The following is a 13,969-nucleotide window of genomic DNA, read 5'->3' as shown; positions in this document are numbered from 1 at the left end:
GTATCCCACTTCAAACTTCTACTAAGGGATGAAGTTTTAATCTCAAGTTTCAACAATGTTTAACAGAAAACAAATTCATTTTTTCATACCTCTTAAAATATTTTTTGTAAATTCTAAAGCATTAATGACAATTCCATAATAAAAATTAAGCTATTTGTTTCACCAAACTTCACATAAATATGAAGTTTGATTTGTACTTCTGAGTTCATGTGTATAACATTTAGAATATTATTGGATTTGTAATTTGTCTGATTACAAGGTACTATTTTCTAGAAAAATTCTAACTATAGGGAGGACGCTATAATCCAACAAAATGTTTATTGGATTACCTGGGGTCCACTATATACTGTTTCTGTTTTATTGGAACCCTATTTTTCACACTAAAATTAGAGAAGTTAAAAAACATCCTGAAAATTTGATCCGTCCTAAATGATCAAAAAATAAATAGAAAAAACAATTTTATATATATTTCCTATATATTTACATATTTCTTATACACTACCCTCAATTAGTTAACCCATTAATAAACTCTTCTAAATCTGCATCATAAGTTGTATCTTCAATCTTGCCCACACTAGTCTCAAATTTTTTCGTATCTAAATTTTTATGAACATTTTCTCTGGAATAATTCAAATTGGTAAGTGTCTCAGATACTAATTCGTCTATATCTAAATCGTTATCAACATCGGTGATATTTCCATGAGGAGAATTTGAGTTAGATACCGTTGAAATGGTGGAATATTTCGATATTTTTTGTAAATTTTCCAAGTTTCGTTTGACTATGTAACATTGGTTATTAACGGGATATGAACATGTTAAATCTGTACATAAATAAACCGCCTCGGTTAAATTTATTTGTTTTAATTTTAGACGTCTGTTACATAGAGGACATGTCATTTTATCCTACAACAAAGAAAATGTTTTACTCAGTATAATAAATGAATAGTTTTATTCATACAATCATATTAACTACACTAACACCGCTTATGTATAATATTACTAAAAAACTAACCTAATTCTTCTTTTTTATTGAGATATTTATCGATTATACGATGGCTATTTCACATTTTATTTTATCAATTGAGAAAATAGGTGGGGTATAATTGTGTAATAAAATAAAACAAGAGGTGAAGATAGGAAAATTATGTATTACAAGTTTATTTATACATTTAATAATTCTTCTACATCTATTAAATGTAACCAGTTACTAATATGACTCTTCTTTTTCATCCAAATATTAGTTGGTGATTACACCTACGTACATGTCAACATTTTAAACATCTTTTTAGTTCAAATCATTTTGTTTTAGTGAAATGTTTGTTATTTTTGCAAGAAAACACAATCGTAAGTTTTAATATTATATTTAAATTAGGTTATTAATATTATGGCAATTCTAGTAGAAAAATCATGAACATTTTATTCACAGATTACAAATATTGACTTAGTTTTCAAATAAATAATTTCTTGTTTTTACTTTTTGTATAATGAAAGTCTTAACTTTGTTTGGGTATATCCACAAAGCAATTTGAAGTTTGACAGTATTTGCAACGAATTAACCCCTTTATTAATTACGTTTTGGCTTGGAACAAATGTATTGAAATACAGATTGTTTAAAAAAATTTATTTAAATCAGCTGTACACTTTAATTATGAAGAATAAATATACAAATTACATTTTAAATAATGACACGTAAGAAAACTAATAACTAATTCATTAAAAGCGTGGCCACACGTATTTTTCAATCCAGTCTAAGTACTTTGATACTCTTGTATAAACACCAGGAACACTTCCTCCACATGCGGAACCATACGACACTATACCAACAATTGAGTAAACATCTCTATCTTTTATTTGCAATGGACCACCAGAATCACCCTAATATAAACAAAAAAGTGGTTTTTTATACGAGATAATAAAAAATTAATGTGAAAATAGTTAAGAATTTACTTCTTCTTTTTTACTTACCCCGCAGGCGTCGCTTGTATTTCCCCAGGCACAAATTTGACTAGAATCAATTGTTTTACTTCCTAGTGATCTAGAGAAAATGGTATTATTACATTCTGGCACGGAAACGGGAACTAATTTCGCCACTTGTAAGATGTTGCTTCTATTATCATCTTCAACTAAAATTTGTTATTAATTTCATATTTACCATCACCGTTATCAATAACTGTTATTATAAAAGCAGTGTAACCTCATCAATCTATAAGTTATGAATAAGAAGTCTTGTCAAAGTTTTGTGATGTCATACCGTGGCCATCTTGAATATTATTTCAAATGAAATTGTAAATAGAAAAGTATTTTGAAAATACCACTCGTATATTTATTTTATTATTGATACATTCATTTTTTCTATTGACATTTTTTTGCTGTAAATAAATATTTTGATGTCCCATTTGGAATTTTGATAAATAAAAACGCACAAATATGACACAATTGCGCATTAACCCAGAACGTGTCGGTAATAGACTGATCTTGATATGTATTAGATACGATACATTGTTGCCAGATTTTTTAAAAATTACTTACAAAATGACGTTTTTCCCCATCCAGTCACCAGAAGCCCCAGTGGATCAGTCTCGTTAGTATATAAACAAGCCGGTTTGATACGATTTGAAAAAGTAACTTCTTTTGCTAATTCTACCAGACCTATATCACCAACTTTTAATAAAGGATTATAATCTTCATGCATTTTAATATTACGAATGTCTATATCGACGTGATTAGTGTCATTGAGTTTTGTCACACCTAGACGGGCTTTGGTCGGTTTGACAGCCTTGTCGAGACAGTGGGCCGCTGTGAGAAGAAATTTTGATGATATTAAAGAGGCGCCGCAATTCCACCCTATCTCCCCAGGGTTATTAGCGTCTTCGAAACCTAGAGCTACCTGAATTTAAATATATACAGGGTGATTAGTTAAAATAGACATAAAATCTGTGTATATAACTAAGATATTTAACCTCAAATTTGAACTTAACCTCAAATTTTAACAAAAACGTTTTTCTTTAAATATGATTTCATATTTATATGTTTCTTACCATATGAGGATATTCTTTTTCTTTGGCATCTTCGCCATCTGTTATATGAAATATGATATTTGCTTTTAAAGATCCTCTTACGTTATCACAAGCTGAAATTGACAAAAAACATACACTGGAAAAAATGTTGCATATGCGTACATGCTAATAGTAATCAAATCGAGAACATTAGAGGCATGTACGTTATACTGATGAGGTCTAGGAACATCGAAACCGTTCTTAACATTAAACAAACCTAATATATTTTTTTACCTTGTTCGGCTTTCCTCTTATTAGATTGTCGTCTATCTTCCGTTAGAGTGGTGGTTGTTTCTTCGGAATCGTCATTTCCTCCATTCGTTATAGACTCTATTTTTGAGTTGCCTCTTATTTCCGAGCCCGGGCAGCAAACTATTTCGTCAGAATTATCCCATAAACACCTCTTTAAATTATGTTTGTGTAATTTTCTCAATGAATTTAAAGCAACGGGACATTTTGATACGCTTTTGCATATACCGCGAGTGTTGCCTGCGCGACATTCGTCTCCAACTAGAAAAAATGAAAATAAACGTATACGAGACCATACATAAATTACGTCACACGAATTTTAGGACTTTTGAACTCTTTCCCCCGCCCTTGTCACATGTAAACAGTAGAAATATATTGAAGTCAATGCGCCGGCGCATGTGGTAGCACTTGTCAATGGTCTCGCTTAAAAATCAAGCGAGGAATCGTCGACAACTTAAACCTATTTAAAACTCCCATTCAAAATATAGTGAGCGAGAATTATAAATAAATGTAGATGAAGTTCGTAAATTTCAATAGTTTTTCCCTCTCCAATAACATGTGATGTAATATATGGATGACCCCTAATACATTCTATAATGTTGATCAGTTAGTAGGCAACCAACATTACATTTGTGAATTAGGATGGCAACATCCCAAATAAGTAACAGGTAATGAATTATTATATACTGAAGAACGTATATTTTTACTTAGACAGACAGTAGTATAATACAAACACCAGGTATAATTATTGGGATTTCTGTGTCAATATGTCATTCATGGTTTATATAAAACAAAAATACTGTATAGATATGTCGCGCTAAAATTGACCTTCAGGTCAAATTTACAGATAAGTATGAAACAAATAAAAATATATATCAACATCAAAAAATTATTGAAATAAGATTCTTTTTGGTCATCAAATTTCTTAGATCAGTTTCATGGTAACTAATACTAAGATCAGATAAAAATTGAATTTAATTCCAAAATTAAAAAAGCGAAATTCTAACCTTAAAAATGTAATGTTTCGAATTAGTTTTAAAGCTGATAAAATCTGCTGTGTCTGCTAACCAAAACTGATTGAGACAATCACGTCGATACATTCAAAATAAAAAATTATTGAACACGATGTCTTTATGGAGCTTTTTGAATTCTTAAACCGTTTCATTATGTTATAAAAAAAATAAGTGTCAATGCACTACTTGAAATAAATGACTAATTTGGTTATTGTAGTTTCCGAGGACTAATCTTTTGATTTTCAAGAGGCACAGTTGACTTAAAACCAGTTTTGATTAATAAACAAGCTACCAATAGCTTCTATAATCTTCTTCGAGTTTTGTTTACATTAAAACTGTTCATAGGGAGTCAAATCAAAGCAAAAACAAGAGATAATTAGAACGAAATTTGCTAAGAAACAATTTTAGTCACAACCACTTTTGTTTGCCATTATATGAATATAAATAAGACACGATCGTCATAATATGCATCTATAATAATGTTATTAGTATTTAATTATATAATTCTATGCTGGAAAATAACCATTTTTCTGAAATTCTCAAGGAGGTTAAAAAAAATCAATTATATTATGAATTAACGCACTACCTTGTATAATAAAGACTTTCGATGATGAGTAAATATATAATTAATGTGAAATATTTCAATTTTAACCAACAACGCGATTTAATTTTCCCAAAAATTTATTTTTAATCGGTTATAAGATAACCTTACAGCAACCTCACTAACAATATTTTTTTCGTTCACGGTATAACTTCCTCTAAAAAATAAACACCTACCGTCATAGTTGTCGTATTCTTCGAAAGCTAGACAGGATACATAGATAACTGTTCCTACACAAAACGCTAACAAAATGTGTTTTTCCATCACTAATTTCAAATTAAAAAAATTTCATGTTCATTGTCAAGATCGACTTGATGTGGATTCACAACCGACTAACATTCGTTCCGCTGTTGGCTGTTAACTTGTTTCTGGATAGTCAGTAACAAAAGTTGTATGGCAAGATTCGGTTTTAAATAAACTTATAATTGCGCATACTCATTAACAACGTGATTAATCGTTTATTAGGAAATCCAAAATTCGAAGAACCAGTTAGGATCGAGATGAACGTTTTTCGGTGTCTGAACAAAAACTAAATATTTATTTTTTTTTGTGTATTGAGCATAAGTGTTCAATTGTACAACATACATTCGTTAAAATCATTTTTTTTTATTTGTTTTGGATTTGACGTATCGTTTCTGCACTCTTTCTTTTCTAATGTAAAAAATTTTTTTTATATAACTTTTCTGAATGTTTTGAGTAGAAAATATTGAAATTTATTATATATATTTCGAAATATCATCAATACGGATAAAAATTTGTGATTTTAGAATCGAAAAGTAAGTTGGCAATTATTTAAATTAAATACCTTTTGACCCTCGTATAATTTCTTGAACAACTTTAATGGAAAACACAAAAATCTATTACTCCTTCAATTTTTTAAATCATCCTCAATGTAAATAAGAGTATTATAATATATGGTTGATACATCTTGGGTAACGACTGGTTACTATTTTAGTCCATTCTCATACTTCTTTGACTATCGTACATTCGAAATTACTTAATATGTATATTGAATTGCCTATTTTAGTGTACATATTTTCGTTTATTTTTCTTGTTAATTCAAACTTCATCCATATTTATTTTTTTCCCCCACTTCCAAGTTATTACAATTTTATGTATATTTGGTTGCCTATTTTAGTTTATTCCCACCAGAGATATAGAGGGGAGAATTAGCACAGACAAATTTAGAAGGTCGCGGAAGAGCCTCCATTTTAGTATTAGCATAAGTTACAACGTTGTCAAATGTCTCTCATTAAATTATATACAAAACTATCATATTTTCATAAAAATTATGTTAGTTAAAATAGGCATATCATCCCAAAAAGGGATTATTGTCTTAAAGTAGTACTAAAATCAATGTTACCAATATTTGAGGTTTATAATTATAGATTGAAATGTGATTATGCGTCAACTGGCAACGCTGTTGTACTTGTTGTTACAAATGATTCGGTGAAGAGTTTTTTTTTAATTGTGTAATACTTATTTTCGTAAAAATCTACCACCACTAAATTGCATATATACTAGTAATTTTACAGGGATTAAAGTTAAAATGTCGACTACTACGGAAAGATTTTTTGTTGTACGACCTCAAAGACCTGCACATGTACGCAAGTTCACTTATTTTCACTATTTTAAAGAGTTGCTTATTTTAATAGTGTTATTACGTTTTTCAAAATATCATAATTTTCATGGAAATCTAAAGGCTATAAATTACCGTAGTTTCAAATTTGCCGCCGAAGGTAAGGTACGTCATTAGTACGTTCACGCAAGTATATCCACAATTGTTCAATTGGCAGTTTCATGCATATGTATATTTGGTTGCCTATTGTAGTACAGTTTCTTTCTTTTTTTTTATTTATATACATTCATATATATTTTTTAAAAAATCCTAGTCCCTACAGGTTCTGGTTTAGTTTTTTTCCAAAAATTTCATGCCCATCTCTAATATCGTCATTTCCTGTTTCTATTTGATTTATATATTCATTTAGTTACCTTGTTTTAGCCCTTCTGTCAAATTGTTATCTCCAGTCTCAGTAATTTTCTATTACTGATGTTGTTTCCTAATTCCAATTTTTATATCATTTCAACATTTTCAATTCAAACTTCGTCCATATTTGTCTCTTCTCCTACTTCCGGGTTATTCCAATTCCAATGTATATTTGGTTGCCTATTCCATTTCTTGGACATTTTCCTTCATATGTATATTTGGTTGCCTAATTTAATATCTTTTTATTTTGTGGTAAGGATTTGAAATTTGAAAACAACTTTATTATAAAACATAAAAATTTTATTAGATAATATAAACAATTATTTGAGTATTTACATTAAAAAGTTTAAATAAATATAAAAATAATGCAACAAATAATAATATATGAGTAATTAACAATTTTAAACTAGATTGTTCATATATTATTGTACTTTTTACAATAGTTTTAACAATAACACTAGCCTTAAGTTTTTTATCTAAATATGCAGATAAAACTAAGACAAATATGATAATAACATCTCGATAATATGAACTTTTAGGTTAAGTTTACAATTTTGACATTGACTACACAAACTTTAGATTTGTCAAGTATAAGTAAAATCGTTGCTCGTGTAAAGGGGAATATAAAATTATTTACGTTGGTATCCATGTAGCATCAATATTCTCAAAATCAAACAATTAGAAATATTCTTGTTTAGGTTAGAATTTCCGAAATCGTTTCGATAAAGTAAAAAAAAAGAAGCAGTACAACACTTTGAATGCTTTTCTCGTATTTTTTCCCCAATATTTATCCTATTCCCATTGTTTTAGTTCGTTTTAGTTTCCAGTTTGGTATCTAGGACTTCTAGAAGTCACTCTAAATTCCACTGGCATATCGTAACATTTACAAACGCAACACGATGGAAATTTAAACCAATCAGAAAAAATCCCGCGACACTCATTGCTAGGATCGTAAGCTAAAAGTCTGTGTAATCGGTATTGTTGTTCACACCTACAACCGTCCCTGCAATACATTTGTCTATGTTCGTACGTACATTTTTCCCAGTGTACGTATTGTTCGAAAGGGTACATGTTTAGGAGGGCCAAAACTTCGCCTCGAGTATTATTCGCCCAAAAGGGAGCTACTACTTCTTCCCTGACAGGACAAGCGTTCCTAAAAAAGCGATAAGTTTGACAGAACTTAATTTCTAAAAATTTTGTAACGTGTATTTTTATTTTTAAAAATTAAATCAATAAATTTATAGTTGACGACTAGATTAAATTACCAATCTTAAAGGTATGTTTTTGATAAACATATTTTATAACCACTAAATGTAATATCAGAAAGAATTTCTTATAAAATATTTATTTCCAAACATTTCTGAGGAAGTGTTACACTAGGCAACACAGCATTGTAGACCAATTAATTTTTTGGTTATTGGTATAGTGGATCTGGATCACGTGAATTCAGTTTGGTTTAAGTTGCCGCCATGTGCAATCGTTTATGACGCCATTAAGTTATAAAAATGCATTTTCAAGTTAAAAGTGATGTTAGAAAATATTAAAAACGTAAAGTACATCGTAAGTAAATATAAAAAGTGGGTTTATTAGTGTGAAAAAGTTATTCGGACATTAGCAATTGCAGTAATGAGTGAGATGTGTCATAAAAATAAAAACAAAGTGGTTAACGTTCTGGATTCGTCCATTTTTAAAGTAAGATTCAACATGATTTTCGCAAATTCACAATAATAAAATTCACCTAATTTGTTTATCTAATTGCAAACTTCTATAATATAACTATAATATCATATAATTATTGTTTGAATTCATTTATTTTTATTTACTCTCTAGCAACTAATCATGACAAGCCAATTCAGTTGAAATTTCGATTGCATTAGTAAATATCTAGTAGTACTAATATAGATCATTATATTTGTGTTAATTATTCTTTTTAATTATAAAAAAGTGAAGAATTTTCATTCGAACTATATAATATTCTTTCCTAAAAATAATTTTTATCATCGATAGTTCAAGTCACAGCGTTGCCAAGTTTTATGATATTTCAATATAAATAATTGTTTTTATCGAAAAATATTTTTCAAATGAAATCATTTTTTAGAATAAATACTAGAAGATTTGTTAAAAAAAAACTTACACTCCTTTCATATTATAGTTGACATGTACTTTTTTTTTCGAATCTTCGTTATCTAAATCTTGAAACAACATAGTTTCTGCCATCTTTTCCTTTTCGTCGGATTTTTCCCCTGCAGTAACTTCTTCGTTGGTACCAGTAGTAGTAGTAACGGTACTATCTTCTCTAGTTTCATTCATCATGTACGTAGTAGATTCGAAACTTGATTCAGTGGTGGTAGTAACGTCAGGATTATCCGAATAATTTTCCGTAGTTGTGAAATCTTCGGTTTTTTTCGTTGGAGTACTTTTCGTGGTACGATCGGTCGATTGTCGAAAGTGCGGCGCCGTTTTCAAACCGGCCAATTTGATCGATATGATTGGTTCTTCCGAGTATATAAATTTCGTGTTAAGTACGTCATCGTTTGATAGATCGTCTCGAAGGAACCTGGCCTCGCTCTCTACCTCGTTATATTCATTTTCTACACCTTCAAAATTATATCTGGAAAGAAAATAACACCAAATCTATATCTAACAACGATCTATTATTCATTTTTTGACCAAATAAAAACAGATTTTTCGGTTTAAATTAATACTATACCTAGAATATCTCAAATTATTTTCAATTGGTGTTAAAATTTCGGGTTCGTCTTGAAATTCAGTTCTGAGAACATGCCCGTGCCTCTGATCACCGTACATCCGCCTCATGAGTCCTTGGTTATCTTTGACGAAACGTCGTACTGCTTGCCAAGGGTAGGTTTTACCCGCCGAAGTGCAATATCCTTGTTTCAATAAATCGCATGGCGGCCGAAACATTTTGCCTGATCTGTAAGGTCGGCCGCAAGTCGCTTGATCCCCACCAGCGTCATACCCATATTCCAAACTTCTACGGGCGTACAACTAAAAGTACATCAATTTTTTTCACAAACTTCACTTGAAATAAAATATCGATAAAGTTGAAGCTGAGTTCTAAACATGTATTTACGCGCCATTTAGAAGCAGCGTTTTTTATTACCATAGATAAATATTTATTTTCTATTGTTTATTAACGAACTAAGCAAATATATATAATGATTCGCGAATTTTTATTTTGTACCAGTCCGTTACTGTACTTTCCCAGCAAATTAACGATTTCTGTCCATTGGCCGACAAATGTCGGTCACTGGGTTAACTTTATGTTTTTATTTATTCAAGAAACACACTATTGCTTTCACCTGATCATCTTTAGACACTCAATTTTGATTTCCCTCTCGAAAAAGTAACGCTACAACACTCGTTAATATTTTAGTTAAATTTAAACTTTAATCAATAATGTGTAACGTATATCAAATTTCGTATCAAACTTATTTTTATATGTAAATTCGTATAACGAAAAATTACAATTATATACCAAATATCTTAAGCTTCTTTACTATTAACGTTCAAAAATGAGCTATTTTGATGATAGTAATACAAAAAATTCGTTTTTATAAAAGGGAAACGTCATAAAGAAACACAATATTATAAGAAAAAAAAACAAATAAACATGGCAACGTGGCACTGCTTACAACGAATAAAAAGTTACACCCACATATTAAGACATATTTTATATGGTACAACTACTTAATACATAAATTTGGCAACATTTAATTTCATCCGTCAAATGTTTGATATGAATATGGCGGGAGAATTTTATTTCATTATTTTGATGTTTTTGCTTGGAACTAATCAAGAATGCACCTGCAGTTTTCACTTAGAGAAACTTTTATAATGACAAATTTATTCATCTACTTTATCTGGCGTCGCATAACGATTCTTTCATGGTAATCTTTTCCTGCTGAGTCATTGAATTGCTATTTACTTTCGCTACATTCCAGTACTTAGTTCGACCATTTTCTTTTTGCTCGAATCTGTTCTTTTTTTTTAAAAAAGTATCAAAATTCGTATTGATACTGTATAACATCATAGATAATAAATTTATGGGATTAAGATCGTTTAGAGAAAGGTAAGTGAGGGTTTACGACTATGCGCTATTCTTAACCTTAAATTTATGTTGATTTTAATCGCAAAAAAGAAACTTTGTAATTTATTACTTCTGATTTAATTGTTATTAGAAACGGTAAAATAATCGTATTTTATGGAATAGTAAGTGGGCGTATGTTTTTTGCAACATTATCACAATATAAAGTAAAAAAAAAACCGTTACTTACAACTACGTACCAAATACAATATATAGGGTATTGAAAAAAAAACATTATAAAGAGAGAGCAATTGATATATGTTAGCTGTGAAAGTTACAGTGACAGGTTATGTCAAACGTCAACGTAATTTTAAAAGTACGTGTTATAATAGGACATATCGTTATAGTGATGAAATACAGGGCGCGTACAAAATTTTTTGGTACATTAAAATTTCTCCGAGGGTAACTAGATTTTTTATATGGAATGTGTACAATGCTACTAGTTGTTAAAAAATAATACTGCTTATATCTTTTGAACTAGTTCATATAATATTGTAAAACCCTATGAGAAAAACGAGAAAAGTTTGAAAATGTTAAAATACACTTTCTATTTGTAGTGAAATTTTTGTATTTAAAGATATTTTTCTAATTTTAATACATTTATTTCGTATGGCAACTGAAAATCGCAGTAATACCACTCCCTGTATAATAATATTTAATATATTGCCGTTAATAGTTACGCACATGGTCTAGATGTGGGTTTTTGAATAAATGTGAATAATTTTTTAGACTCTGGTGAATATTTAGCACAAAATTATCAAAAAATGAAGCTCATCAATACAAGGTTCAAAAATCTTTATTTCACAACTGTACTTGAATGTATTTTTATTTCATAGACAAACTGAAAAGTGTACGAGATTGTATTAGTAAAGTATGTTTGTATTGTTAAAAAAAAACAAAAAAAAGGTGTAATAAAGCTTGAATAGAACTTGAACTGTTTCACTAATTGTGTGAAAAAATCGAATGGTAATATATAAAAACGTTTTATTATCAACCGAATGTTTCTTAATTTTGACCCAATTTTCGTTACTCACCAGTAATACAAAACAACAAAGTATCATCTTGCATTTCAAAAAATATCCAACAGTAATTTTTCCCTGTGTCTATGCATTTCCGTGCTGTGGATATCCAAAAAAGCACAACCACGACAAATATATAAATATATGATAGAAGAAAACGCAGAAAAAAAAGTTGAAAGCGCGACCTACTAGCAGCGTTCACACAAAAACACGCCGGCTCGAGGCCAGTCAGTCACCAGTGCCAATGAAGAACTAAAATTGTCGATACGAGCGTGTGTGCGTTGGAACTCTTCAGACTGAAGAACTTTAGTTCCAACACTTTAGTGAATGGTGATATATTTGGCAGGCCACACACTATACAACTTATTTTACGTTATTTTATATTTTGTACTACGGCGGGATATTATATAGAAAATTGGTATTTTTAAAAAGAGAAAATGAAATTTTTTTTTATATTTTTTAAAACTACAAAGAATTTTCTATGCATTTTTGAATATTTAACTGTTGAAAAGATAATAACTCTTATAAATTTGTTTAGAGTTTATTTATATTTAAGATTATTAATTTCGAGGTTATATAATTGCTTTGGAAATAAATATTTACGTAGATTCAAAAGACGCTAAACAAAATTTTTCTAAAACGGAAACATCTCGTACAGATAAATGACGTGTGTGGTCAGCTATATCCGATACATTGTTTGTAGTGTTGGTTAAAGTTAAATGAGGTTTCTCTGGTTTTCTGCTTTCTGATGGCAACAACGATGTGTCGAAGAAGAAAAAGTAAAGCGAAGTGGGCCAAATGTCTCCTCCTCCGTATACAAGGAGCGCGCGATTGTATTTATCAAAAATTACACTACCGCTCAAAAGTTTTTGTCCGTTTTATTGTTTGCGCGATACACAGCAAATAAAAACGATACCAAATATGTCCAAATATGTGAAATGGAAATATTTATAAGAATTTTATTGATTTGAAATAAGCGTATGACTTGGTAGATATATGTCATCGATTTTGAATAATACGTTTGGTGGAATTAACCAAAAAATACTTTTTTTACGTCGTAATATAGATGATGTATTTAATTTAACGTCTCATTTTCTATGTTTACCTACAAATAATACGAAAAATTTCGTTGTCCACTCTGTATACTGCGTGTGAAGCCAGAAAACCTCGACCACCACTAGCGATGATTCTCTCATTTCATCGCATGTGGTATTGTCATTCAATTGCCTATCCTATCACCAATTCTTTATTTATTTATCATTCCACCAAAAATACAGTGGCAAGAATATGAAAAACACTTACTTAAATGCTGCTTCGTAAATTAAATTTTCCTGTATCAATAAATACACTGGTAAACACTATTTTTGTCATACGATAAGGTGTCTCAAGAGAGTGACTCAATTTATGAAACGTCATTTGAACTGTTTGGGACTTAAACATTCACCAAAAACTATAAACGATATTTTTTTACCCGGTGTTAATGATTTTTATACTTTTTTTCCATTGATATATTATTGTTTGGTGGCCATAGTACATTCAAAATTTGGTAAAAGTTTTCGTGTGACAAAAAAATTTTGTTAACCAGTGATATCAATGTGGAAGCTTATATTTTTGGTGGAATATTTCGAACAGCGCGTAGACACGATACTTAATTTCACGACTGGGCGGTACTTACACGGGGAGACAAATTAACGGGAAATGTCTATCACGACGGTCAAAGGTACCGACTGAAAATGAGATATTAAACTTGATATGCAAAAAAAATTGGTAGGCACTTTCTATATGGTAGTACCTACCGGATTTTTAACTGTACCTCAAAGCTCCCACAATTATTTTTATCTCGGGATACTTTTAATAAGTGTATGTTTGAGTATACGAGGTACGTATTAGTTGACCCGAATGAAATATATATAAACTGCATATCTAATATGGTAAT

At 29.9% G+C, this 13,969-nt stretch overlaps 3 protein-coding genes across 3 annotated transcripts; all 3 read right to left on the bottom strand.

The window, feature by feature from the left end:
- Positions 1-445: 445 nt before the first annotated feature.
- LOC130903692 (uncharacterized) lies at positions 446-1,003 on the bottom strand. Its single transcript, XM_057815922.1, has 2 exons — positions 959-1,003; positions 446-903 (listed from the first exon to the last, which is right to left on the bottom strand). The coding sequence occupies exons 1-2, from the start codon at positions 962-964 to the stop codon at positions 505-507; spliced, it is 405 nt and encodes a 134-aa protein (XP_057671905.1). The 5' UTR covers positions 965-1,003; the 3' UTR covers positions 446-504.
- A 603-nt stretch (positions 1,004-1,606) lies between these two features.
- Positions 1,607-5,314, bottom strand: LOC130904091 (serine protease persephone-like). The gene is made up of 6 exons (XM_057816649.1): positions 5,096-5,314; positions 3,291-3,566; positions 3,039-3,130; positions 2,530-2,887; positions 1,966-2,123; positions 1,607-1,875 (listed from the first exon to the last, which is right to left on the bottom strand). The coding sequence occupies exons 1-6, from the start codon at positions 5,181-5,183 to the stop codon at positions 1,714-1,716; spliced, it is 1,134 nt and encodes a 377-aa protein (XP_057672632.1). The 5' UTR covers positions 5,184-5,314; the 3' UTR covers positions 1,607-1,713.
- Positions 5,315-7,184: 1,870 nt separating this feature from the next.
- On the bottom strand, positions 7,185-12,331 carry LOC130904090 (protein spaetzle 4). The gene is made up of 4 exons (XM_057816647.1): positions 12,049-12,331; positions 9,617-9,915; positions 9,041-9,517; positions 7,185-8,059 (listed from the first exon to the last, which is right to left on the bottom strand). Exons 1-4 carry the CDS (start codon positions 12,073-12,075, stop codon positions 7,723-7,725), a joined length of 1,140 nt encoding a protein of 379 aa, XP_057672630.1. The 5' UTR covers positions 12,076-12,331; the 3' UTR covers positions 7,185-7,722.
- Between the last annotated feature and the right edge of the window lie 1,638 nt (positions 12,332-13,969).

This window comes from Diorhabda carinulata, chromosome 2 (assembly GCF_026250575.1).
Source record: "Diorhabda carinulata isolate Delta chromosome 2, icDioCari1.1, whole genome shotgun sequence".
NCBI lineage: Eukaryota > Metazoa > Arthropoda > Insecta > Coleoptera > Chrysomelidae > Diorhabda > Diorhabda carinulata.
The sequence above is the reverse complement of the archived record's forward strand: the minus strand, read 5'-3'. Positions and strand labels throughout refer to the sequence as shown.

What these genes read in the sequence shown, in the direction of transcription:
- LOC130904091 (XM_057816649.1), bottom strand. Translation starts at nt 5,183, where the DNA reads ATGGAAAAACACATTTTGTTAGCGTTTTGTGTAGGAACAGTTATCTAT. An exon ending in TAAGAGGAAAGCCGAACAAG is followed by an intron (nt 3,131 to 3,290) that starts GTAAAAAAATAT and finishes TGTCAATTTCAG; the next exon opens with CTTGTGATAACGTAAGAGGA. An exon ending in ATACAAGCGACGCCTGCGGG is followed by an intron (nt 1,876 to 1,965) that starts GTAAGTAAAAAA and finishes TGTTTATATTAG; the next exon opens with GGTGATTCTGGTGGTCCATT.
- LOC130904090 (XM_057816647.1), bottom strand. Translation starts at nt 12,075, where the DNA reads ATGATACTTTGTTGTTTTGTATTACTG. An exon ending in TTTGTTGTTTTGTATTACTG is followed by an intron (nt 9,916 to 12,048) that starts GTGAGTAACGAA and finishes ATGTACTTTTAG; the next exon opens with TTGTACGCCCGTAGAAGTTT. An exon ending in AATAATTTGAGATATTCTAG is followed by an intron (nt 9,518 to 9,616) that starts GTATAGTATTAA and finishes TTTTCTTTCCAG; the next exon opens with ATATAATTTTGAAGGTGTAG.